At 41.9% G+C, this 25618-nt stretch overlaps 2 protein-coding genes across 6 annotated transcripts; one reads left to right on the forward strand and one right to left on the reverse strand.

The window, feature by feature from the left end:
* Positions 1-1860: 1860 nt before the first annotated feature.
* On the reverse strand, positions 1861-23547 carry prdm6 (PR domain containing 6). 5 transcript variants are annotated; one of them, XM_088375613.1, is made up of 11 exons: positions 23055-23546; positions 20435-20469; positions 18503-18568; positions 16778-17337; positions 13246-13397; positions 12969-13127; positions 10151-10278; positions 8581-8705; positions 7908-8277; positions 5552-5728; positions 1861-3824 (listed from the first exon to the last, which is right to left on the reverse strand). In XM_088375613.1, exons 4-11 carry the CDS (start codon positions 17322-17324, stop codon positions 3701-3703), a joined length of 1782 nt encoding a protein of 593 aa, XP_088231739.1. In that variant the 5' UTR covers positions 17325-17337; positions 18503-18568; positions 20435-20469; positions 23055-23546; the 3' UTR covers positions 1861-3700. The 5 variants fall into 5 exon arrangements, with proteins under 5 accessions (XP_088231739.1, XP_088231741.1, XP_088231738.1 ...); XM_088375615.1 differs by lacking the exon at positions 18503-18568 and having other exon boundaries at positions 23055-23547; XM_088375612.1 differs by lacking the exon at positions 23055-23546 and having other exon boundaries at positions 18503-19901.
* Positions 23154-25382, forward strand: ppic (peptidylprolyl isomerase C). The gene is made up of 6 exons (XM_088375757.1): positions 23154-23369; positions 23936-24049; positions 24124-24217; positions 24389-24456; positions 24574-24690; positions 24764-25382. Exons 1-6 carry the CDS (start codon positions 23250-23252, stop codon positions 24890-24892), a joined length of 642 nt encoding a protein of 213 aa, XP_088231883.1. The 5' UTR covers positions 23154-23249; the 3' UTR covers positions 24893-25382.
* The last annotated feature ends 236 nt before the right edge of the window (positions 25383-25618 follow it).

Here is a 25618-nt window from a genome sequence, read left to right on the forward strand (position 1 = left end):
ACCCTAGCGCTAACCATAGCTCCAGTCCTAACCCAAACCTAATCCTAGCTCTAGCTCTAACCCTAGTCTAACCCTAAACCTAGCTCCAAACCTAGCCCTAACCCTAGCCCTAACAATAGGGCTAACAATAGCTCTAACCCTAGCCCTAACCATAGCTCTAACCCTAGCGCTAACCATAGCCTAACCCTAGCCCTAACCCTAGCTCTAACCCTAGCGCTAACCCTAGCCCTAACCATAGCTCTGACCCTAGCGCTAACCATAGCTCTAACCCTAGCTCTAACCCTAGCCCAAACCCTAGCCCTAACCCTAGCTCTAACCCGAGCTCCAGTTCTAACCCTAACCCTAATCCTAGCCCCAGCTCTAACCCTAGTCCTACCCTAAACCTAGCTCCAAACCTAGCCCTAACCCTAGCCCTAACCCTAGCCCTAACCCTAGCGCTAACCATAGCACTAACCCTAGCGCTAACCCTAGCCCTAACCATAGCTCTGACCCCAGCGCTAACCATAGCTCTAACCCTAGCTCTAACCCTAGCCCAAACCCTAGCCATAACCCTAACCTTAGCTCTAACCCGAGTTCCAGTTCTAACCCTAACCCTAATCCTAGCTCTAACCCTAGTCTAACACTAGCGCTAACCATAGCTCTAACCTTAGCCCAAACCCTAGCCCTATCTCTAACCCGAGCTCCAGTTCTAACCCTAACCCTAATCGTAGCTCTAGCAGGCCGTATTTTGCCCAGGTCTGCCCTAGCACTAGCTCTAACCCTAGCCCCAGCTCTAACTCAAGCTCTAAACCCAACTTTAACATATAACCTGTATGGTTATATGGGGTAGCACACAAGCAACTGTGTTGCAAATCTTCCAAGACAAAAGCTTTAGGCGCCACCGAGATTCGAACCTGTATCAGTTGGAGTGAGAGCTCAGCGTGCTAACCACTACACTACGGAAGCCTCATTCTAACTGTGTGGACTAAATATGGTTTTATGGAGTAGCTCACAAGCGAATAGTTCGATCAGTGGTCCACAACCTTTTTTGCGCCAGGGACCGGTTACGTGTCAGAAATATTTTCGCGAACCGGCCCGGCCTTTATATGAATAAATAATACATTTATGATAACTATATAAGTACGATGAAATAGAATGATACGACTATTTCTTTCTTTTAGGCGTATATATGCACACGTTTAAAAACTACTGTAAGTGTTATATTGTATTGTCCAGTGTTTACCAGCTCAGTGGCCTCAGAGGAGAGTGTCCGCCCTGAGATTGGGAGGTCGGGGGTTCAAACCCCCGGCCGAGTCATACCGGTGACTATAACAACGGTACTCATTTCTTCCCTGCTTGGCACTCAGTGTAAGGGGTTGAATGGGGCTCCGCCGCTGCTCACGATCATTTTAACTTATAAAATCAGGATTACCCAAAGAGAAGCAAAATTATTTGCATAACGGCGGGTTGGGGAGGGTGTAGGTTGATGTATATGTTGTTCCCATGGGATGTTGTAATATAGAGGAAAGTGTGTGCGTTGCCGTTGTCAACGATTTGTTGAACGATTTGTTTGAACGAATCACGATTGTGTTTAACCGGACAACTCGGGTGGGGGTCCGGGCATGCGCACCATGTGCAATTCACCTATCGACAAAGGTGTAAATTGCGCGACTTGCTGACAAAGCGCTTCATCTACCAGGGAAAATGCGATCATATATGTGGTGATCCCTGCTTCAGGAGGTCTGAATAGTTGCCTTCAGTCGTAACGATGATGATAACACCCCCACCAAACAGAGTGGTTACAAATTCAACGTGGACGTCGAGTGTGCCGCGGTGTCAATTTTAAATGACGGCACAAACGGAACGATTAACAGGCATGACTTGACAAAACGGACTCCCTTTATTTTAGACCTCGTTTTCTTCAGGTCTCACGTTTTTAATTTCAAATCATGCAAACGTGAGCGAGACAAAAAGCATCGTTTCTTTGACATTTTTGTTTTTTCATACGTACACAAACTTTTCACCACTTCCTATCTCAGGCAACTCATTTACTTGCTGACAAGGGAGAATTGATCCTCCAGAGGTCCAATTATCAGCATGTATGTAACCTACTTTTTTTTAGCAGATTATCATGGAGAAATCGCTCACACCACCTGATAATTGGAACTTTGACCAAAAAGGATATGGCTCAATTTCGTCCCATTTATCGGTAAGCGTGGACCTACTTTCTGAGCAGATCGAGGTGAAAAAATTACTCAACACCCCAAACCAAAAGATAATCCTATGAAAAATCTTGGATGCTTGTATTCCCAACTTTATTGTTCATTTAACGAGTTCAGCTCTGAGACAGAAAGTGAATGGCTAATTTGCAAAAATTCCCCAAAAATAGATCAATGAATGTCAAAGGCCTGTAAAGCTGCTGTGTCAAGTGTGCTTTTTCTTCTTTTTGGTACAAAAACACACAAAAAAAAACATAATTGGATGATACAAATGGAAGACAAGGTCATGTGTGAAGCGAAGTATGCACAAAGTTAAATAAGTCAAAGTGCCGCCACAAGATAAATATCTTTTTTTTTTTTTTAAAATGTTCATGACGTGTTTGCTTTAGCGTCTCCGCCTCTTTTTTTAATTTTTTTTTTACCTATATGATGTCAGACAATCTTTGGTGTGCTTGTGAGGGAGGCGTCAAACCTTCCGTCGTCTCATTCGAGAGGAAAAGTCCAAGCTGCAGTGCCTTCTTGAAGTTGTTCCTTCTTGACAGACCACAGAACCTTAGAAAAACTTAAGTAGAACAGTAGTGGAATGGTGCTGGATATTTTGTAAAACTTTGGTGGAGCTCAACTTGATCATGAGAACAGTTGTAGAATTTCAGCAAGCACTTTGGAACTTGTGGCGCTTTGGTAGAACTTACAAGTTTAGCAAGTATGTGAAAATTGAGAACTTTCAACTATTGGGTAAATTTGTCGGAACATAACATTGGCAGCATTTCAGCTGGGTTACTCTTTGGTATAACAAGTATCATTCTGATACAATTTGGAAAAAACTTTGGTGTAGCCTTTGTGGAACGTGTTCGTAGACTTTGGTGAAACTTCATTTTGGGAAAAACCTTGCATAACCTTCAAAGAAGTTGGGTTGATGATTGGTTTAACTTCAGTATACTAGTGGTAGACAGACGTCTGGTATAACCAGAAGAAACTTTGGTGTAACATTGAAGGAAATTTGGTAGACCAGTACAATTACTCTACAATTCTAGCAGAACCTTCGTATACTTTAGGCAAACCTTGGTTGACAAAAAAAGTAAAACAGGGTTAAATAAATTTGGTGGAACTTTGGTAGTGTAGCACTATAGTAAAATTCTGGCACAACACAAGTAGACTTGGAAATCTAAAGAACTACAGTAGAACCTTCGAGAACTTTGGAAGCAGTTGAACTTTGGTAGAAATTAATTCACAGGAGCTTTGGTATGATATTGGTAGTAGTTTGGTGGTAGCTTTTGGTAAAAAAAAAAAAATTGCTGGAACATTCTGTAACACTGTGGAAGAACTTTGGTACAACATCAGTGAAACTGTGAAAGAAATTTGTTATTGTGCTGTAAGGTAATCCCATGCGTAGCGAAAGTCTCGTTGGATGTGAGCAGCGGTAGAAAAGCTCGCAATGAAGACGGACGGCGGCCAAAGGGAGAATTTGGTGAGATTTGAGTTCTGCCGACCTGCCTTGCATTCTAGTCCACCTCTATGGAGTCTCCTCCCACTGATCCCTCGCTGTTGGGTTTACATTCGTTGGGTAATCTCTGGTGACGGCTCAGCTGGGTGGCCTGAGTGAAACTGCGATCACAGCGCTCGCATCTAAACACAAAAAGACCCAAATCAATAATAACGTTCAAGATAAGCATTTACCAGCTTTCAAACCCCGATTTAATTTTTTTCAATGTGAAAGTCCAAAGTAAAACCAACCCTTGTTAAAAAAAAAAAAACAGCTTTAAACCCACACCCAAACTGAACCCTAAAACTTGACCCTTAACCCTACCATGAACCCTAGCCCTAACCCTACCACTAATCCTAGCGTGTATGATGATGATCTTGCGATGATGTCACACCTTGCGTTACTCTGGGATTCAAACACACCAGCACACACACACACACACGAGAGGAGTGTGTTGTCAAGAGTAATAGACATTGACAGTACAAAGTGTGTGTGAGGTCAACGGAGCCGTCAGCTAGAATTGCTGCTGTGATCTTCACACCCGCGTGCACACACACACTCGTCAATAATCTATCAAGCCAGCTGCTGAGGGGAATTCCCATCACACTCACACGTGCGCACGGTGTCACACGCAATTGAGGAAGCCTTTTAAGTCGAGCGTGTGTGAGAACCTTATTGATCGGTGAAACGAAAGTCATATGTTACATGGGTGCTAAGGTTTTGATTTGACGACGTGACTCAAAAAACAGGACACAAAAGAAAGTGTCGTGCACACGTCACGAAATGTGTGTCAAAAAATCAGGTCATGGGGTCAACCGCTTGCTTGTACATTCGCAACGTCCATGATGTAATCACATCATTTATTTTTGTATACGTGGATGATTCAAGCGTATTTATTTACTCGCTTTAAATGAATTTACTGTAGTTTTCTTTATTTTGTCCAACTTATTTTATTGGTTTATTTTTTTAAGTAGATTTATTCGGGGGGGGGATTCCTTATATGTATTATTGTTTTACAATTACATTTTGGATTGAAACTATTTTATTTAGCTTGCATTTTTTCTCCTGAGTGCTTTTATGGGCTGTCTTTATTGAACTTCAACCAAACCTTTACTTGGATGGATAGACGGAATTTTCTTTGTTTTTCGTTCGAACAGTTGCCATCAAAGTGTCTGTCACGTCCGCACCGCAACACGGCGTGACAACGCCTTGATGGGCCCGATGACAAGACGACCAACACACACACGTGCACCGTGTTGAAGTTGATTGGCAGGCGGCGTGTCACGTCACCGCGATTGGTCGTTAATGGCGCGTCGCCCGACGTGACCTCGACGCCGTCCTCGCTAATTGCGTCCGAGCCGCAGCGCAACGACAGCCATTAGCGCGCCGCTAACTTCAATTTAGTGTGACAAGCGTATGGAGGCTACTAACCAGTTGACGGGACCAAAGATGGCCGATCCACATCGTGGAAGGTTACGCTTTAAAGTAGATTACATAGGCTCTCCAGAAAAACCTCAGGTTTTAAGTCAGGGTTAAGATTTAAAGCGAGTGTTAGGGTTCCAAACCAGGGTTGGTGCTTTTGATCAAAGGTCATGTTTCAAAGTAGGGTTGTAAACTAGAGTTAGGGTTTTAAATTAGGGTGAGGGTTTCAAACTAGGGCTAAGGCTTCAGAGTAGTACTCCAAACTAGGGTTTAGGATTCAGAGTGAGGATGCAAACTAGGGGCGGACAAGGTTGGGATTTCAAATTTGGGTTTTGATTGACTTTAGGATTACAAATGAAGACAGGTGGTATCACATGACCAGAAGGTGAAGAAGAAGCAGTCACAAAATGCCGTGTGCGTGCATGTGTGTGTCGTGAGGGCGACTTACTTGAAGGGCTTCTCGCCGGTGTGCGTGCGTATGTGGTTGTTGAGCGTGGTGGCGCCGGCGAAAGCGCGTCCGCAGTAGCCGCACTTGAAGGGCCGGTCGCTGGAGTGCGTCACCACGTGGTTGCGCAACTCCGATGGCTGTGAGAAGGACAGCGAGCAGTGGCCGCACTGGTACGGCCTTCAACAGGAGGAGGAGAGGGAGCTGCGGTTAGTAATACACTCTGATCTTTGGCGCCCCCTCATGGCAGAACCCACAACAACACATTCAAAACAGATTCACACATGCACACTTATTTTAACCGGCAGATGACACACATCTAGACACATTTAGTACACAAGCATACACACTATAAACACACACACTACTCACATGGTCAGAAAATAACACACTTATTCCCATTAACACTAAAAGTGAATATCCTCTCTTGCAGATTGCCACGTGTGTGTGTGTGTGTGTTTGTGAGTGTGTGTGTGTGCGCTCATTTATCAAGTGTCATTGTATAAGCGCTGGCGTGTTTATTATTTCTTATTTATTAATTTGCGCTTTTCTATGAAGCCGATATTGATCGTGAATACTTGCAGTGATCAATGAGAGGAACTTTTTGATTTATTTATTCAAGCGCGGCATCAAGATTAATGTGCGCTTATTGTTTATTACACACGAGTGCGTGTGTGTGTGTTAGCTTCTCCCCAGGGTCACCGCCAGCGACAACACGGCAGCTAGCAACCTAGCTTTGCTGTGTGGCGTTACATCGCTACAAGCTCGGTCGCTAACTACCAACAAATGCTACGGCAACATCGCTAACACCAATACTGTGTTCGTTAGCGTGTGAAAAGTTTCAGTGAGTACTAGTTTCAACGTGAGTACTAATGACTAACATTCACTTGGCCTAACACATGACCTGAGGAAAGACACACACACACACACACAATTTAGTGAAAGACTGACGTGGGAAAACTGTGTGTGTGGGTGTGTATGTTGCTATGATGACATGTTTGTGTGTTTGAGAGCAGAGATAATAAATCAGCACTCACACTTCATCAATACACAATCAATCATTTGCGGGTCCACACACACACGTACACACACACACACAAAACTGTCACATCTTCCGGCCATCATCATCCTCATCATGTCTGCACTATTGATGAACGCATCGCATGGTCACATGATGAACTTGTAGTCCGAATTGTTCTTCCTCAACTCTAAGGATCTAATTACATGTTCAGCAACATTCCAGAAGTTCCTACTTCCACCAAAAGTATCTTGAACTAGCAGATGTGGCTACAAGTATTCTTGGAACTACAAGGATTAAATCCAAAAGTACTACATTTCAAACAGGGTCTATTTTTGAACAAAATCAATTACCTAGGACCTAATCTTGTTACTGCCCTCCAAACACACAAAATGTCCAAACGTTCCTCGATGTAACTAAAAACCCAGGAACTTAAAATCCTTGATATTCAACAGCTAGATTTCGACAGTGGTTTGGTTTTTTGGATGAACGTCCCCGTAACTCTATAAAGAGCGACGGTAGTGTGGATAAAATGTTGTTATTGACATTTTGCACATCAGCAGACACTTTTTCATTTTCCTTTTCATTTATTGACCCGGTGACACCGGCCCCGCCTGCCCACCCGTCACCGTGACAACCACAATTTCTACACTGCCGCCACCGTGATTTATGCACACACGCAAACACACACACTACACAATATAAAGATAAGCAAAAATTCTCCAATAGATCATCACACACGCGTGTGTGTGTGTCATCGTGACACAATACACACACACACGTACACACACTTTGTATCACAAAACTTAAGTATGTGCTTCTATTCATGGTCTACGTCACTTCAAAATCCACTCTGGTCTATTGTAGTCTAGTTAAGTCCAGTTCAGTCAAGTCTAGTCTCGCCTCTACTAGTCAATAGCACACCTACACATCATTCAAGTTCAGTTCAGTTCTGTTGATGGAGTCCAGACGAGCCTATTCTAGTCCAGTATGGCTGTTCTCCTTGAAGATTCCATTGTAGTCTTTTGTACTCTAATCTAGTCCAGTCCAGTCAAGTGTCTTTCAGGTCCAGTCCAATCTATTGTAGTCAATTCCAGTTCAGTCAATTCCAGTCTTGTCAAGTCTAATTGAATTTATTTAAACTATTCTAGTCTCAACCCGACTAGCCTACTATTAAATTAGTACTAGTCTATTGGCATCCAGACCAGTCCAGTCTCGTCCAGCTCATTTTGTTCTCCACGAAACTTGTCCTGTCAAGTTGATTGCACTCTATTCTAGTTTAGTCTAAAGTCCAGTATCTTCCAGTTGAGTCCAGACCATGGTTGTGATTGTGTTCTTTACCTGTCGGGGTTCTGCGGACAGACGTGCATCTGTAGCAGGATCCTCTGCGTGAAGGTCTTGAAGCACTGTCCGCACTTCCACAGATGCCAGTCGCTGAACTCGCTGCTGAGCTGGCTGGTGGACGTGGGACTGGCCAAGACTCTTTGGTTCTTGGAGGACAGCTGGCCAAAGGACGACTCGGATGAAGGGAAGGGCGCTCCGCTCTTGTCCAGCATGGAGAAACCTCTGCTGCATGATATCTGAGGAAACACCATGGAGCGCACGGACGACGACAAGGACGCCGTGGCTTTGCCGCTCTTGCCAAAGGGTGCTTGTTGTTGTAAGGACTCCTGGCGAGACATCACCTCCGAAACAGACGTGGGGACGTTCACTGCACGCACAACACATCCATTTTAGAACCATGTCGAAGATCTGAGTCCAATATCTACATATGTTCCTGGTCTGTGTCATCACGTTCTCTCCGGGTCCTACAAAAGTTCACCCTGAAGATGTGTGTTCTTCAGCTATCTTGCAAATCATGTCTTAAGTCTATTTTGGAGTTCTATGTACTACATCTGTGCTCTACGTGTGTCCAACGTGCTGGATAAGACCTTTGTCCCCATGTCCATGTCAGCTTCTAGACTCATTAGCGTAATGGCAATGTATTCTAGAAGAAACTCAGAAAAAGTCTCACGGTTTTCATCCTGAGCGACACACTGCAGCGGAATCCCGAAGAAGGAAGTGTATGAATCGTTGTACCAAACGAGGAGCTCGCTTCCTCGAGGAATGTCCAGGCACGCCCGGTAGAAGATGCTCGACCTAAAACACACAAACGCAAATTGTTGAAGGACCTCATCACTAACATGAGTAATGCTGAAGGACTTTTTTTTTTTTGGACCTTGTCGCTAATGTGGCTAATGTGGCTAACTCGAGCCTCAACTAGCTAATTTAGCGGTGAGAAGCGAAGATAAGCTGCTATGTAAAGGTTAAGCTTGTCATATTACCGTATTTGTGTGATTGAGTATTACACTGCTTGATCTGACCCCAAAAATGTATCACAGTCAAGACCACGCCCCCTCTGTAAGACTGCGGGCGTGTTTGTTTTGCTTTTTTTCATACCTGACCGCCTGATGAGACTCTTTGATGTGCGACACCGCTCGCCTCGGTGCAGCAGCAAGCACGGATCAAACAGCACCCCCCCACCACCTAATTCTCGTTTTATCTGGTGTGAGGTCAGGGGTATGCTTGATTTGCAGCCAGGCCCCTCCTGACTGTGTTGACATGTTGCCCCCACCCCTCCCAGGTGTGCTAAGAGAAAATGAAACATGCTTGACACGAGGCAACTTTTGACTTCTAAAGAAATGCTTTTGCTCAAACCACAGCCACATTAGCAATTAGGTCCAAAGAAGTCCTAAAACTCGACAATGTCAAAAATACTGTACGCTACACTAACTAAGCTAGACTAGAAAATTGTAAGTTGATGGTAGACTAAGATCATCTAACTAATACATAAATGTTATTATAGCCGTTTCTCAAGATCAAGAGTGCAGAGTAAGATCTCGTGAACTCGGCAAGTATGGTCTTCGTAAGGACGCAGTGGGGAAAAAAAGTTACCTCCTTACAACGCAAGTCACCTTGTAATTGGAACGCATGTGTACTTGTAAATTTCCTCTCTGGCGTATTTCCGTAGTTCATCACAGATAAATCACGTGACTAGATTTCAACTTACAAACATGAGTCCTCTCCTCCGTTGCCGCATTAGCCATTTTGATAGCAGCACGAAACGCATCTCGGGATATTTTCCCAGCCAAGTCTTCACAAGTCACCAACCGATGCATCCGTGGTTTAAGCTAGCAGACAAGAACAACATCCGGGTATTCCGTGTGTTCTTGGTTTATGCGTACTTTCAATTGGAACAGGACTTTGGCTGCGACTGATGACGTCTCACGTAAGAATGGACAAAAATGCGATTTGAGAAACGGCTTGTGTAATAGTAAGGTAAAACTCTGGTTATGTGTGACAAAAGTTATGCAAAAATAAACCATATTAGGCTAACATAAACTAAACTAATAAAAACAATTAAGACAAGACTAAGACAAAACGACCATGAACTAACTTGCTAAATTATAATGAGGCTGAGGTAAGTGGCATAAGTTAAGCTTGTTCAATAAAGTGCTCTTGTATTTTTTTAAATTTTTTTTTACAGTTTACTAGGTATTGACAACAAAGCTAACAGTGAACATTTAGCATTAGCAAGTTTGTACCTGTACTGAACGACCATCATGTTCTGCTCTCCGCAGTGTCGGGCGCATCGGATGTACCTCATCCAGCTCGATTTAGCCGGATCGTTGCCATCCAGGAAGTGACACAACGTTCCTTCGGAGTCATAAATCTGAAACACACGCACGTAACATATCCATTCAACTCTGGTTTGTGTTCATGTCTGGTCAGATCTATTGCTAACCTGGTTCACACCGAACGGCATCGGATTGTCTTCAAGCCTGTCAGATTTGAACAAAATTCACTTTGCTTTTACACACCATGTTCACATCTGGTTCATACTTACATTTTCATCTGTCTCACTACATTATCCTTGTTTGACTTCAAAGACCACACACACACGCCATTAACAAGCTCTATTCACTATCACTATCCTTACATGCTAGTACTATGTGCATTAGGTGTGTTTATCATGACATGTACGACGTGTATTTGTGTGAAAAATGTCACTAATGCAGTCATGGTTATCAAAAGCAAAGTGTGGCATATACACTTAGCGCACGCACGTCGTGATAAACACGTTTAGCACGAGCGCGCACGTCACGCAAGAGGTGATAAAACAGCCTTAACACGCACGAGCCAGCAAAGGGTTTTAGCACTTTGTCACGCTGATAAGTTTTTATTTAAAGAAGGCCAGACCACTTGAGCATCGCCTAGCATCAGCTTGTATCACGTAGCATGACTTAGCATCAGGTAGCATGGTGACAGCGCAATGCTGCTGTTGTTGTTATAGAGTCCAAATGGTGTAAAAGTGTTTGTGAGTGAAGATCAATGATCCAACGCTTGAGTTGTACACAAAATCAATCAAACGCACTAATTCTGCCGTTATCTGCTCTCTTCATCACCTCCTCTTCTACACGCCCACAGCCTCCTCTTCATCACAATTGCTCTTTGCTCACACCACTCATCACACCTTCACCATTCCTGGTCACATTGCCATCTTCTATTGCGGGAAAAAAGACAACAGACAACCATCATGAAAATAACACTGGCGTTCGTGATTCACATCACATTCAAATCTGGTTCAGACTATCTCACACGGCACATCAGCTTCCCTTTGCTTTCAAACCTAATTCAAACCTGGTTCAAATTCATACTCATTCGCTATCTGTTTCAAACCAATACTGTCAGGTTTCATAATTTGGATATATCATGCTCCGATCTAGTTCAGATATGGATCAGGTTATATGGTCTAGGTAGTGTTCAAACAACTTTCAAGCCTCGTTCCCAACTGGTTCAAATACTTGCACGTTTAAAACCCGGTTCATACCTCATTCACACTATTTGGTCCACACTGTGTTCACAATGCTTTTGAACTTGATTCACATCTGTTTCATTCCAGTTTTAAACATGGATAAGAAGATAAGTCTACGCCAACTAATCCACGCTGGTTTATGTAGTTCCAGACCTGAGGCACACTATCAAAATGTGTTCACATGCTTTACTATGATACATGTGTACTGAACTGATTTCACACCTGATTCACGTTGCGTTCACATCCAAACACACGATATGTAATCTTTATACAGTACCTTCAACCGCATTCAGCCACATCGCTTGGTGTGCGGCAGGCCTTTAAACATCTCCAACGTATGACAAGATCAAAACAAATCTAAAGAAAGTGCAGTCTTTCACACATTATCGCACACAACGGGAAGCACATTTTCAAGTAGAACCAGAACCAGGATCAACAGTGCGGACCAGCAAGCTGCCGCTAGAGCGCTCCCGGTGAGCTGCCTCCTCCATCAATCAGCTCATCAGACGTCCCAAAATATTTGCACAAGCGCTCACCATGCTTTCTCACACTACAAGCGTGAGGAGGCGGAGCCAGCAACAGACGACTTCGATACCACCACACACACACACACAAACACTACTGTGACCAAAGCATAAATTCCAAATGACGTGACACAAAATGTCCAAATATGACCAAGCAGGAAGTCTTAATGTCATTAATTATACTACCCGCCTCAACTCCAGTCCAAATGCAACAAGCCAACTAAGTTTGTTTTTTGACAATCATGAGTCGTCATAAATAAAATCTAATGCAGACAAAGTGATTGCTGTGGCGATGATGTCACCGCGGTTGTTTAATAAAGCGTCGAAGGATGGCAAATAAAAGCCTTTTACGACATTCCAACAGGCCCAGTAGGATTGTGGGAATCCTCGCGGGCGTCGCGCTAGCAAAATATTTGGCCGCCGAGCCAACTTTACTTTGCTTTCTTTGCCGCCGCCGCCGCCGCCTTCACGACCACAGCTCAACCGTGACGGCCTCGAGACGACTTCATCACTTCTCCCTAAAAGTGCGCATGTGTCCAACAAGAATCTTCAGCTTCCTTTTTGGGCTTCAACATGGAAAACTACAACTTCAACACACCAATTCGTACCTTTTTCAAACTTGCAACACACTATCTTCTACATACAGTCGTTTGGTGCTTACACACCGAGTTCACACCGAATGCGAATCAGGTGTGAGTACAATGTGAACAGGGTAGAAATTAAATTGGAAACGTTTTGTGTCATGAACACGATGTCATGCCTGATTTAAACTGGGAGAACACCCAGTTCATGCCTCAGTCAAACTATCTAGTTGACACTCTATTAGGAGAGTGTTCACATCAGGTCCCATTTAGCTTTGACCTGATGCACATTGTGTTCATGTCTGATTCAAACCTGGCAAACTTGGTTCGCACCTGAGTCACACATGTCTCGTTCACATCCAGTGTATTGAGTTTCCACAAATGTAGATGTCAGCATCCTTCAAGGGGTAGCCAAAGGTCCACAGAATAGTGTCTCTCTTACCTCCCACAAGTGCCGCGTGTTCCTGGAGCCTCCGCAGCGGACTTTGTCCAGCATGAGGGGGGTGCCCTGGAAAGGTCCGATCCAGGTACCCTGGGGAATTCTCTGGGCGGCGCAGATTCCGTACCCCAAACCGGGGAGTGTACTGGTGCACAGACACACCTACACACACAAATGACGGATGGATGGATGAGGTGTTTCAAGCAGAACAGAGGTTTAAGTCAAATTTAAAATTGGCAACTTGAGCGCGATTCAAGTCAGCTGACTCGAGTCCCCGCACCTCTCGGGGCAGCTCTCTGAGCCAGTCGGGAACGTCGGGAAGAGTGAGCGGTGCCGGGGTGGCGCTGCTGGTGCCCACCAGCCTCCGCAGGGAGTGAAGCGGTCCGTGCATGGGACACTCGCCATTACGGTTGTCCGCGCACATGTCGCAGCCTGGAAGGAAATGTTCAAAGTGAAGGAACATTCAGATTTGTCACTCTTCACAATAATTCATATCCGACTCATATTGCATCCACACCTTGGTTTCGCAAAATTCAAACCTGGTCTCGACCGGATTCCATCTGATTCACACTTGATTCGGACGGGTTGCAAACCTGTTTCACAGTACCTGGTCAACACTGGTTTCACATTCACGCCAGACTCTGACCAGTTTCAAATCTGGTTCACACTATCTGGTCCACTCTGTTCACGTTGTTTTCTGAATGTTTCGAAAGCTGGTCCACTGTTGCTCTTTTTAATGAAGCCCCCCCCCCCCTCCCCTTTTTTTTCAAGTTTGCTTTGGCTGCATTGAAATCATTCCTGACATATTTCTGTCTCGAGTGTGGCGGCGCGTCAGGGCGAAACGCTTCGGTCGCAGCGTTGCAGCGTGATGAAGTGTGACACTAATTGATGTCAATAATTGACGCGCTGATGATTATCTGGACTAAAAAAATTCCCAGCAGGAAATCCCGCTTGTTTTCTCTCGCGTTTTTCCCAAAATTGAAATATCGGCGGCGCAGGAAGAGTGACAGCCACTGACGGATGAAGTCATGAAATAGGCGGCTGCCGACTTCTTAATGCTCCGCCGAGCGGGAACAATGTCAAACAAACATTCCCACTTTGGGAAGCGCGGGAAACTTTGGGAGTTGACGTAGTCCGAATTGGATCTCATGACAATCAGAAGCTTGTCTCCGTGTTGCCTAGCAACAATACTTAAACACACACAGACTACAGGATAACAACTGCAAACATAATATACAATGTGAGCACTTTGTGTGCATGTGTGTGTGTGTACATTAATTGTTGTGATTTAAATGCTAAAACAAAAGACATTATTTTGCATTATATTACATGAAAATACGGCAATTATTTCTGTGGAATTTAAAACTGCATTTGTTAATAAATTATATTTCGTAACTTAATTCAATTTCTTTTGCAGATTACAAAGTAGGCAGGTTCAAGAATAAAGTTTCAGAGTTTAAATGTCATAATTGAAAATTGAAGTTAAAAACTACTTATTACGTTAACGAATTTTTTAAAAACTGCATATGCATTTCTCTATTTGTGCATGAAATTTGTCTACTAAAAAGTAGGTTGATGTATAAATGACATTTATTGATGAATAAATAAAAAATCTGGACAATTAATTTACATTTTTTGATTGCACATTGATAAGTAAAATTTCTGGATTATATTTTAAATTACATTTAAGTCTTGATAAATATTTTAAAATCACTGAATACAAACTCTGCTTGCTCTAAATTACACTTCTTGATTCATAAATGAAATGAGTTGATTAAAACTTGGCGGAAAAGAAGAATTTCTTGACCACTTCATCAAAAATAACATTTGTTTATGAAAATAGTTTATCGGTAAATAGGTTACAGTGGTTGACATAGACATGTCATTTATTGCGTCAAAATTAAAGTTATTGATAAAAAAAAAACATTTGTTGATAGATTACATAGTAAGGATAAATTGTTGAATAAATTACTTTTACTGGTTCATATGTGAAATGAGTTAAGAAATAAGTAATGGACTCATTATTGAATAATAATGAGAAAAATGTACAAAAGACGTAGGAAAATACTAGATTGCGTTCTGTCGGTCACTTTGTGGCAAATCTAGATGAAACGTGAAGCGTGTGCTTAAGGTGGCGGTGAAATCATCAAATGAAAATGAATCAATAAAAGTGAAAAAAAACAAAAACTATCAATGAAACCTATTTTGTGTATCGATACACTACTTCTAAAATTACACGTTGTCAAGACGTTGACATGAATTCATTGAAAATGTACAAACTTGTCATGTGACACAAGCAGAATGTTACTGACTGTATATTATAGTTATTATTATTTTTTGGGTGTGTATGAGAGAGAGAGAGAGAGAGAGAGAGAGAGAAAGAGCGAGAGAGCGAGAGAGAGAGAGAGAGAGAGAGAGAGAGAGAGAGAGAGAGAGAGAGAGAGAGAAGACTGCTTTATTTACACACTAAACACTTCACTTTCGCACACACACAAGTGTGGCCCCCCGGGACCTCCGTATGGTTGTGTTGGGATGATAAATAGCGTTCCGCTGGATCGATCCCCCCGCCCCTCGTCCCCCCTCAAGACCCAGCACATCCCCCACTCCGTGCCCCTCCCCACCCCCAACACAAAACTATATGCAGCAATTAATTCCCGCTTGTCCCGCCATCCCTCATCGGGCCTGCCGGCGCGTATCGACGCAGATTACTGCTGATGAACCGTTTTATCACACACGCACACGCTCTCACGCTCGCGCACACACACATCTTCATCACGTCACTTTCATGACAACTTTTCAACACGGCCAAGACGTGAGAGCAAACACGCGAGGAGGGAATGATGTCGCGAAGGTTCAAAATGGGAAAGGAGATGATGTCGAAACGTTGTGAGTTGCGTCTGAAGTGGTTTGAAGATGCAAAAGTGCAATTATAGCTTGTGAAAAAATGTATTTTTGTTTAGGAATGACAAAGCGCTACAGTTGTAGCTCACATTCAATGACGTATTAAGTGAAGATTATTCAGTTTGCTGATCAATAATTTGAAAGTGAAATCTGATTGATAATCAATCACAGCTCGCGGCCACTGACCTCCAATGTCACATGTCGAAAAGAATCCGCCATCGCTTTTAAAATGTGTTCTTTGTTTAGTTTTTTAAAAAACTTTCATTAATAATTTTCCTCTGCTGACTATAAATTTTTTTAATATGGTGAAATGTTTACACAAACTGAGCTATTGCACTTCGTTGAAATTTAAAAGACTTTGAGAATAACATTTTTAGCCTTAAAAATATTTCATACAATTTTACTATATTACAAGATAAGTATTTTTGATTAAAAATTAAGTTAAAAATGTGCATGAATATGACTATTTATCAATTTGAAAATAACTCAAAATGTAAAACAGTAGATATTATGACATTTAGGATGTCATCACATCTTTCAAATGTAAATAAAGTTATAGGTTAGTGGTTAAAAATTAATAAAAAAATTAACAATAAAAAATACTCGAGGCATTAGGGTTAGGGTAACAAATTAAAAACACTTTCAATTGAGAATTAAATATTAAGTTTCACAAAATTATAAACCACAATTTAATGTCTTTATGTATAAAAATAAATAAATATAATATTCAGAAATAATTAGCAATAAAATATGATTATAATTTAAAATGATGGAATGAAAAACCTACCTCCACACATCTCAAAAATGACATTTGTAAATTAAGCTATAAAGATAAAGTCCACACATTGTACATTTACACAAGTGTGTGTGTGTGTGTGCATGTGTGTGTGTGTGTGTGTGCGTGCACGTACGGTTGTTGACGTCGGTGTTGTGGCTGCTGATGGGTATGATCTCCATCCTCTGTTGCCCGTAGAGGAAGTAGTCCAACTCCTCGGCGGTCAGCTTCATCCTGCCCCCCGTCTGCACGGTGGTGGACGTCCTGCCGCCTTCCTCGCCGCTAACGCTCTTCACGCTGGACGATACCACCCCGACGCCCCCGCAGCTCTGCTCCTTCACCTGGAGCAGGCGTCCCAGCGCGGGGTTCTCAGCAGGGGGGGCCACCCCCACCGCATCCCCTCCGGGACCCCCGGGGCCCACCGGAGCCAGGGCCTGCCCATAGAGCGCCATGTGCTGGGCGAGAGGAAGTTGGGCCACCACCACGGAGGAGGAGGAGGCGGGCGCCAGGGCGGCCCCCGACGAGGTGCAGTGGGGGGGTCCCGAGGGCGCGGGTAGGGGCGGCTTGAGCGGCGTGTGCGGGAAAAGCTGCTGCCAGTGATGCAGGTAGGACGACGCGTCCACTTTGAGGAAGGCCGACGCCGCCGCCGTCGCCGCCGCCGATGCCTCGCCTGGCTTCAGCATGGCGCCACGCCGTCTGTATGGGGGTGGGGGGATATGACAACTGTCAGTCATCTGCGTCTCGAGCACGCACGCACACATTTGACTTCACTCTCAGGACTCATGCCTAATCTTAAAAATAAAAAATAGACAATATAAATTACATACCTAAAAGCGTTCTAGCAAATTTAACTGCATATTATAGTCATACATGTAAATAACTATACAAAAGTGCATTTTTAATGACACAGTTAAGGTTTAAAATCACTAATAGGTCTTGTTTAATTGAACGCACAGAAATGTATGACAGTGGATTTAATGACGGCCTAAACATGTTGAATAAAATTTAATGATGAATCCACCGTGTATAAAAATGCAAAAAACACTTTTGTAGTGAAGCTTTTAAACCGTTTTGATGGACGGAAAAGGATATCTCTATATTTATGCATATCGATACATTCAGTAGTTTTTAAAAAAAAGAATGAATACAGTAATTGTAAAAAAAAATATTAAGCAAATGAAAAATAAAGAAATACAAATAAATAATATGAGTAAATATGTCATCTTTCATTCAATGAGCTATAAATGTGTCAAACAATATTGATTAAGGCATAATTTAATACGCAATAATGACTGACAGGCCTGCATTTAAATATTCACGGGGGATTTCTTTGTAAACAATTAGTTTTCAATCAAGCCATTTCTAATTACAAATAAATGTGAAAATGAACATTCACAGAAAGATTTCATTTCTCATGTGCTGCAAGTCTTTCTGAACAAAAGCCCACAAATTCGATCGCACACCTGCCGAGTCAGCGCAAACATTTAAAATCATGGAAACAACAACGACAACATTCAGGTTTTGATGCAAGATCACAAAAAGACATGGAGGAGTGGCGGTGTTGCGTTCGTTCCACTCGGTCGAACCTTCTCCACTTTTTTGTGGGGGTCAACTTGTGAACCGTACGCACACAAAGACAACAAAACGTCATAAAAGTCGGTTGTCATGTTTGCTCATCGAAACCTTCTCCAGTTGATTGAGTCAAAACGCCCGCAAAGTTTTTGCACGTCAAACCCCCCCCAAAAAAACACATAAAAAATAAAAACAAAGAAATTGTGAAAATAGGGATGAAAAAAAGTACTTCACAAAAAACATCAACAATAAACATACAAGTGAACTTTAATAAGAATAATAAGCTTACCGGTGCGGTGAGGCTGCGTGCGTGTGTGCGGCTGAGGAGCGCTGACGTCCGACCTCGATTCTTCTTCTTCATGGAGGAACACACACACACACATACACACGCACACACACGCAAGCCCTGTCTCTCTCTTTCTTGTTCTCCCTTGCTTGCTCTCTCTCACTCTTCGACCCCAAAGAAGAGGAGGATGAAGAAGCAGAGGAAGATGATGTGTCCTGCGCGCCTCCACAGCCAAAAAAAGCAGCACGTGACCGTGTGCCGCTCACACCCCCCACTCTCTTTTTCTCGGACCACCGACACACACGCACACAGGCGCGTGCACACACATTGTCCCTGGTGACGCGCAACCTACATGTGAACTTTGAACTTGCAAACTGACACGGGAAAGATGAAAACTTGACTTTTTTCTTGTTAAAAAAAGTGGCAGGATAGTTTTTAACATTTAGAAATGATGAAGAGCGTTAAGACAAGCTCATTTACATATCAGGCACCGCCCACCAGGCAGCAGATTGTCGGCGGGGCAATTTAATCGGCCAATATCAGCCCTTTTCAAGACCAAGATTAAAAGAAAAAATTTTGGGGGATAGGTAAAATTTTTTTTTTTTTTATGATTTCTGTCAAATTTTCTCGCTGCTAAAAATAAAATGAATGTACTACTCTTAAACTGCTTTTATGAAGTTTGTCTTATGAAGTCTGTTTATGAAATTAGTCTGCGTGTGAGCGTCCGAGTGGGAGTTGTGGCCGACAGCAGCTCTTTGGAAGTGTCTTCAGCTTGTGTTTTTGTCACAACTAACAACTGATGTGAAGTGTAAAACAACGAGAAAGAAAACCCAATTTCCAACACGACAAAATATAACGTGATCAACACAACAAAACAAATGAAAATTTAAAAAATAAATAAAACGGTACAATGAAAGGAAAACAGTTGACATAAGGTATTCAACGTAACACAATGGATGCTAACAGACAACAAATATCGCAACAACGAACGCGATGATAATCGGAAAACACAACAAATGCAATGCCACTGCAATTTATGTCAATAACTAAAACAAACAAAAAAATTCACAAATGAAAAAATCTGTTTGTACATTCTGGTGAGTAGCACCCTCTGGTGGCATCTAAAGGTATGACGTGTGTTTGGGTTTGACAATGACGTCAAACTACCCTCCTCTTAATTCTTCCTGTTTGACGCACTTTGTTTGCCGTGAAGATTATTACTATTATTACTTGCTGATTGTTATTATTAGCCTGACTGGCCTTGACTTCCTTAGCAACGTGTGTGTGTGTGCGTGTGTATGTGTGCGTGTGTGTGTGCGTGCGCAGACAAGACAGATTACAGCTGAGCTCATTGTGTTTTTGGGTCGGTCTTGTTATCCGCGACCCGTAGCTTGCTAGCCGTCTGCGCGCACACACACACGCGCACACACACACACACACACACACACACACACTCAACACATCAGTCAGCAAGCGCAGGCGCGGATAAGGACGCGGGCTAAACGGCGGAACACGTAAAGGCGGGCGTTGTTATGACTAGCATCGGCGTGACAGCCGCCATCCGTCATCCTGGCGAGCGGCTCTGGATTGATAAGGAACAAAAACACAAACACGCCAGCGTCTCCGCATGAACTCTTGCCGGCCCAAAAGACACTTTTTTAACTTTTTTTTTTACAAAAATGTTGGCTAGTAGCGGGTCGAGAGAGGGAATTCGCCTCCGGCTCATCAGGAGCAAATCACATCAACTGGCTAGCTTTTAAACACACAAACATGTCGTGAACGACACAAATTGATTGTTTTGAATGGTAATGAAGTAGTTAATTAAAAAAATGAAAAGGATAAGTGGACTCGGCCTGTTTCCCTGAGGGATGCCACATTCCATATCATTCTAATCATTTCACCTAAAAACAAGAAAAACAAAGAAAAGAAACTCACCCATTTGTCACGTTGTGTGTTATTTGACGACAATCCTGTGAGGGACAAAAACAACTTTTGAGTCACCTTTGTTAAGATTCAATCAAGTCTTCATTTCTTACACTTATGGCACTGGATTTCAACAGTAACCAGCCTTTGCAAAAACAATGAACATCGCACAAATAACGTAAAACAATGAAGTAACACAACAGACTCAATTGAGAAGAAACATCACACACTAAAGAGACAAACCATGGAAACACATTACCACAAAAATGTATGATTTTTTTAAAAAAAAAACTTTGTTACCATTGTGAAATATTTTGTCAGTATATTTTATTAATGGGCACAAAGAAGAAAATATTTGTCAAATGTTGTTGCTCTTGGTGTAGTTTTTAATGAATTGTCTGCTAGTTGTTTTTCCTAAAGGAACAAAAAAAAAAGAAGCCAGCCTATGTCTGAGTGTGTATGTGTGAAACATTACCCAAAAAACATATTTTCCTGCAGCAGCGTGAGGTGTGTGTGAGGTGTGTTGTGTTGTTTTTGTGTTGTCTCGGAGGAAGCGGCGGGAGGAGAATTAGCTCTTTTCACGCATTGATTAATGACTTTTCCACAGCCCAGCGCATCGGCCGATCGATGAATTAACTGCCCAAATTCATCATTTTCTACAAGGAAAGCTAATTATTTGCACACAAAAACAACTTATTAACAAGCAAACACACACATACACACACAAACACACACAAACTGCTCCCATCCTGGAGTCAACTTTAACCCCAAGCGCACAAATCACCTGGAAATAAAACGTCTTCATGCCTAAAATAAGAATTTGAAAGAAAAAAACATCACACAATTGATAAAATGTGAACTTGAGAACTGCTTCTGTAACACAATTATCACAACACAACTAACTACAATTAACAAGAATACGTACAATAAAACACAAAACAATTAACATAAGTCACAAAAGAGAGCACACAGTCAGCGAACAGGCAATGTAACGCGTCAAATGTTAACACAGGACAAGTAACATAAGTAATGTAACACAACCAACAGAACACAAAAGAGGAAACTTAAGACAAGTTAACATACGTGACGTAACGGGCGTGAATTGATTCACGAGAAAAGCAACAAAACTAATGTGACAAACTCACTGAAAACAATCAACAAGTAACAAATAAAAAAACGTGACAACTAATGTTATTACCCAAAACATAAAATATGTACCACGACAAATTACAGATAATACAACGTAACGCAAGTAACGTAAAACAAGTCATGGTAATATAAGTCGTTCAACGAACTAACGTAAATTAAAAAACATAACGAGCAATGAAAGAAAACAACACAAACGAGCAGCAAACTACCAGTGTTGTTTTGTGTTACACAACTTCTGTTACCGTAACACTTTTCTGTTACTCTTATCGCATTATTTGTATTCCAATTCAGTTTCCTTGCAGGAATTGTTTTCTTTTGGTTTGCCGGGTTATTTGTGTTTCCTTACTTGTTACTTTTATTGTAGAAAACAACCAATGTAACACAACAACTCAGCGCCACTATGAACGAAACAAGCAACGTCACAAAAGCCACTCAGTGGAACAAAGCACACTTTAAAAAAGAAAAATAAGACGGCTAACCTTAAAATAAATAACGTGACTCATGTTAAGACGTAAACAAAATAGCCTAATCCTAATAAAGTTTACACAATTAAACGTGGCATAAGAAACAGAAAACAACAGTGTAATGTAACGACATTAGCACAATTCACACAATCAACAAATCTCACACAACTAAGAGGAAAACTATTAACGTGGGTGTGTGTGTGTGCTCGCGCGGGCCTGTGTGGTTAAGGTCCTGTTTGACATTCAATTAAAACATTTACATTCCTGCTTAATTAATTCAGCGGACGGCGGCGAGAAAAGACGAATGGACGGGTCGTTTTGACAGGAGACCGATAAAACTACACACCGCGTGCATGTGCGTGCGTGCGCGGTAAGGTCACCGCAGGCTGACTATTATAATTCATGTGCATTGACAGATATTCATCAGGGACTTTTATTCTCTATTGCAGCTTTGCTTCTCTTGAATGCACGAAAAAAAAAACAACGAGATGAGAGCTTTGATTTATTCAAACGCAACCGATACCTTGAGTCTCCCTTTCAAGCAGCATGAAGACTAACACTTGAAAAACAGCCAGTTTGTCTTCCTACAAATAACAAGTGGTAAAAAATAAAGCCTTCTTACAACACAACTAGAAACGCAACAGATTCTTCAGAAACTTCCTGCTGACTTGCAGTTTTTTTTTGACTGTAAAAATATTTAGGTGTAAAGCCAGCATAAATGAAGTCAGTGTATTATGACATAGTCAAAATTAATACTCATGTTTGCCCGAAAAATTGAAAGTCAATGGATTATGACATTTAGCAAAATCTAGCTAAATTTTAAAAGGTGATGATGACGTCATCAATAATGTAATGGCGTCCTCGGCATTGTGTTAAACTACATAATCTGTGCTATGCATAATTAACATGCGACAATGCTGAAGTATTTCCGTCACATTGTTAGTTAGTCTTCATATTACACACATTTCAGCACTTTGTACGTGTTTTTAACAACTTTAATGTCTTTAACATCTTCTCACCTTGTTTCCTATTTGGTATCGCTAGGCGGAACTTTTTTTTCCACTGCTGACGTGGGGAGATGATGAAAGGATGAGAGGGGTGGACGAGGGGAAGAAGGGGTTGCTCTCTGATGACGTTTCCGCCAATGACGCTGTGTTTCCCGGCCAGTCAGTCAGCTGAGCGCCACTGCAGAGATTCCTTCTCTCCGGAACCAGATGGAGCCTCGCTCGATGCAGCTACTGCCCACCCTGCTGCTACTGCTTCTGGACACCGTCTGCCTCCACTCGGCGACGGGTTCACGGAGCGGGGTCAGCGGACCCAAAGTCACCGAGAAGGTAAACATTTGTTTGTTCCTTCGTGTCGTTAGCATGCTAGCGCCGTATGTGTTTATTATCTCTCGAGTGCGCGCGCGCGCGCGCTACTATACACGTGTGCCCGTAGGCTTTCCCGCCAACCCACGTGCTGCACTTGCTAATGCAGCTTTATGGAAATAACAAGCGAGATATTGATTTATAATGTTAATAAAATAAAATAATTGTGTTAGAGGGAAGGAACACGTCTTTATTCCATGACTGTTCATAGGGACAATTAATCAAAGATAGCATGACATCACAAAGGACAAAGTGAATTTTTACGTGTGGAATTATAGAAGCGTTCTTTGAAAAAAAAAAAACATAGTACATTTGCTTTATAAAAAAAAATATATAGAATATTTTTTTTTTACTTTAAGTGCTTTGAATTGACAGCTTTGATGGATTGATTTTAGAAGCGTTCTTTAAAAAAAAAAAAAACTCAATACATTTTCCTTTAAAAAAAATACAAGAATAAATGGGTTTTTTTTACTTTTAGTGCTTTTGATTGACAGCTTTGAAGGATTGACAGCAATTGTTTGTGAATGCAGGTGTTTTTTGACATCACAGTGGCGGGTCACGAGGTGGGCCGCATTGTCATCGGCCTCTTCGGAGAGGTGGCCCCGCTCACTGTCAATAATTTTGTTGCTCTAGCAACTGGAGAGGTAATACTGTTAACCGTGTGAGATTGTCTCAAATCCAGTGTTTTAAGGGAGTGTTCACGTGTGATTGTTTGTAGAAAGGCTATGGCTACAAAGGCACAAAGTTCCACCGGGTCATCAAAGACTTCATGATTCAAGGAGGAGACTTCACCGTTGGAGACGGAACTGGAGGTAGGACCACCACATTGAAAATAAGCCGCGTGCTAATGCTACCATGACATAAACACCATTTTTTGTCAACATTTGTCGATGTCAATCATAAGCTTCATATGTAGTGATAAAAATGAGTCGATATGTGGTGCGATGATTCTAATGTGAAAATACGCTCTCGTGGTTGTTCAGGTCACAGCATCTATGGGACGACGTTTCCGGACGAAAACTTCAAACTGAAGCACATTTCAGCAGGATGGGTATGTCATTAGCATAGCCTTTATCTTTTAGTACACACCCCTTAGCATATAGCTTTGTCTTAATAGAAATAATTGTTTTCTCATTAAGGAGAATAAAGTTGTATTTTTTTGTTTTAGGTAAGCATGGCTAACGCCGGCGCAGACACCAATGGCTCACAGTTCTTCATCTTGGCCACCAAAGCACCCTGGCTGGATGGGAAACACGTCGTTTTTGGAAAAGTTCTGGACGGCATGGTGCGTCTAAACACATTCTTTCTGCTGTATAATGATCATCAGAATTAAAAAGCATTATGATGTCATTTGACAGTCTGTGGTGCACACCATCGAGCTCCAAGACACCAATGACAGAAACCTGCCGTACGCCGAGTGCGTCGTGGTCAACAGCGGACGCATCCCCGTCAAAGAACCCTTTCGCGTCGACGTCGACGGATGGTAGAATATCAAAAATATGATTTAATCTTGAAGAAATGTTGGCACATCATTCACTTGTTGGCTAGGCTAGCATTCTAGCAAGTGTTTTTGTCTTCTAAATTTTAATAATAATAATTTAAATACTAAAAAGCGTTAACAATGATGATGATTTGAAGGTGAAAAATGTTTCAATGTCAACAAATGTGTAATTGGTGCTATGGTGATGATTGACAGCTGCATGCACGGTCTTGACTATGCATTCACAATATATTTTAAAAATGTAATGAAAACATATGCAAACTGTAGCAAGACAAATGTACATTTTCAATGACAAATTCATATCACATCAAATGTTTACATAAAACGATGCTAGTCAGTCCTTTTCTAACCACTATCATGCTGTGAATGACCTCAGTGATGTCATCAATAGATCGTATTGTTCCAATCACAGTACGTTTTCATTACCAATCTTATCATTATTGTCGTTTTGGTAATAAATGTCAGTGCCAAATAAACTGCCTCTCTGACTGTATTTTAGTATTACTTTATATTTTGAGTATATTTTACTTGGTTCTAATTTTGATTACGCAAATTACATACATTCAATAATTAAACTAATGAAATAAATTTGTTTAAATTAATTAAAAAAATGAAGAAAATTAAAGAAATATTTGCAAGCGAAAAGTGAATTAAATCTATTTTCTCATAATGTAGTAAAATGAAGTGAAACAATAGATTTGAAAACAATTGG

Source organism: Syngnathus floridae, chromosome 5 (genome assembly GCF_059516105.1).
Source record: "Syngnathus floridae isolate MCC-2025c chromosome 5, RoL_Sflo_1.0, whole genome shotgun sequence".
Taxonomy (NCBI): domain Eukaryota; kingdom Metazoa; phylum Chordata; class Actinopteri; order Syngnathiformes; family Syngnathidae; genus Syngnathus; species Syngnathus floridae.

What these genes read in the sequence shown, in the direction of transcription:
- prdm6 (XM_088375611.1), bottom strand. Translation starts at nt 17,402, where the DNA reads ATGTGTGCGTGCGTGCTCGAGACGCAGATGACTGACAGTTGTCATATC. An exon ending in CAACACCGACGTCAACAACC is followed by an intron (nt 13,398 to 16,777) that starts GTACGTGCACGC and finishes ATTTCCTTCCAG; the next exon opens with GCTGCGACATGTGCGCGGAC. An exon ending in ATGATGGTCGTTCAGTACAG is followed by an intron (nt 8,706 to 10,150) that starts GTACAAACTTGC and finishes TGTGTGTTTTAG; the next exon opens with GTCGAGCATCTTCTACCGGG.
- ppic (XM_088375757.1), top strand. Translation starts at nt 23,250, where the DNA reads ATGGAGCCTCGCTCGATGCAGCTACTGCCCACCCTGCTGCTACTGCTT. An exon ending in AGCACATTTCAGCAGGATGG is followed by an intron (nt 24,457 to 24,573) that starts GTATGTCATTAG and finishes TTTTTGTTTTAG; the next exon opens with GTAAGCATGGCTAACGCCGG. An exon ending in GAAAAGTTCTGGACGGCATG is followed by an intron (nt 24,691 to 24,763) that starts GTGCGTCTAAAC and finishes GTCATTTGACAG; the next exon opens with TCTGTGGTGCACACCATCGA.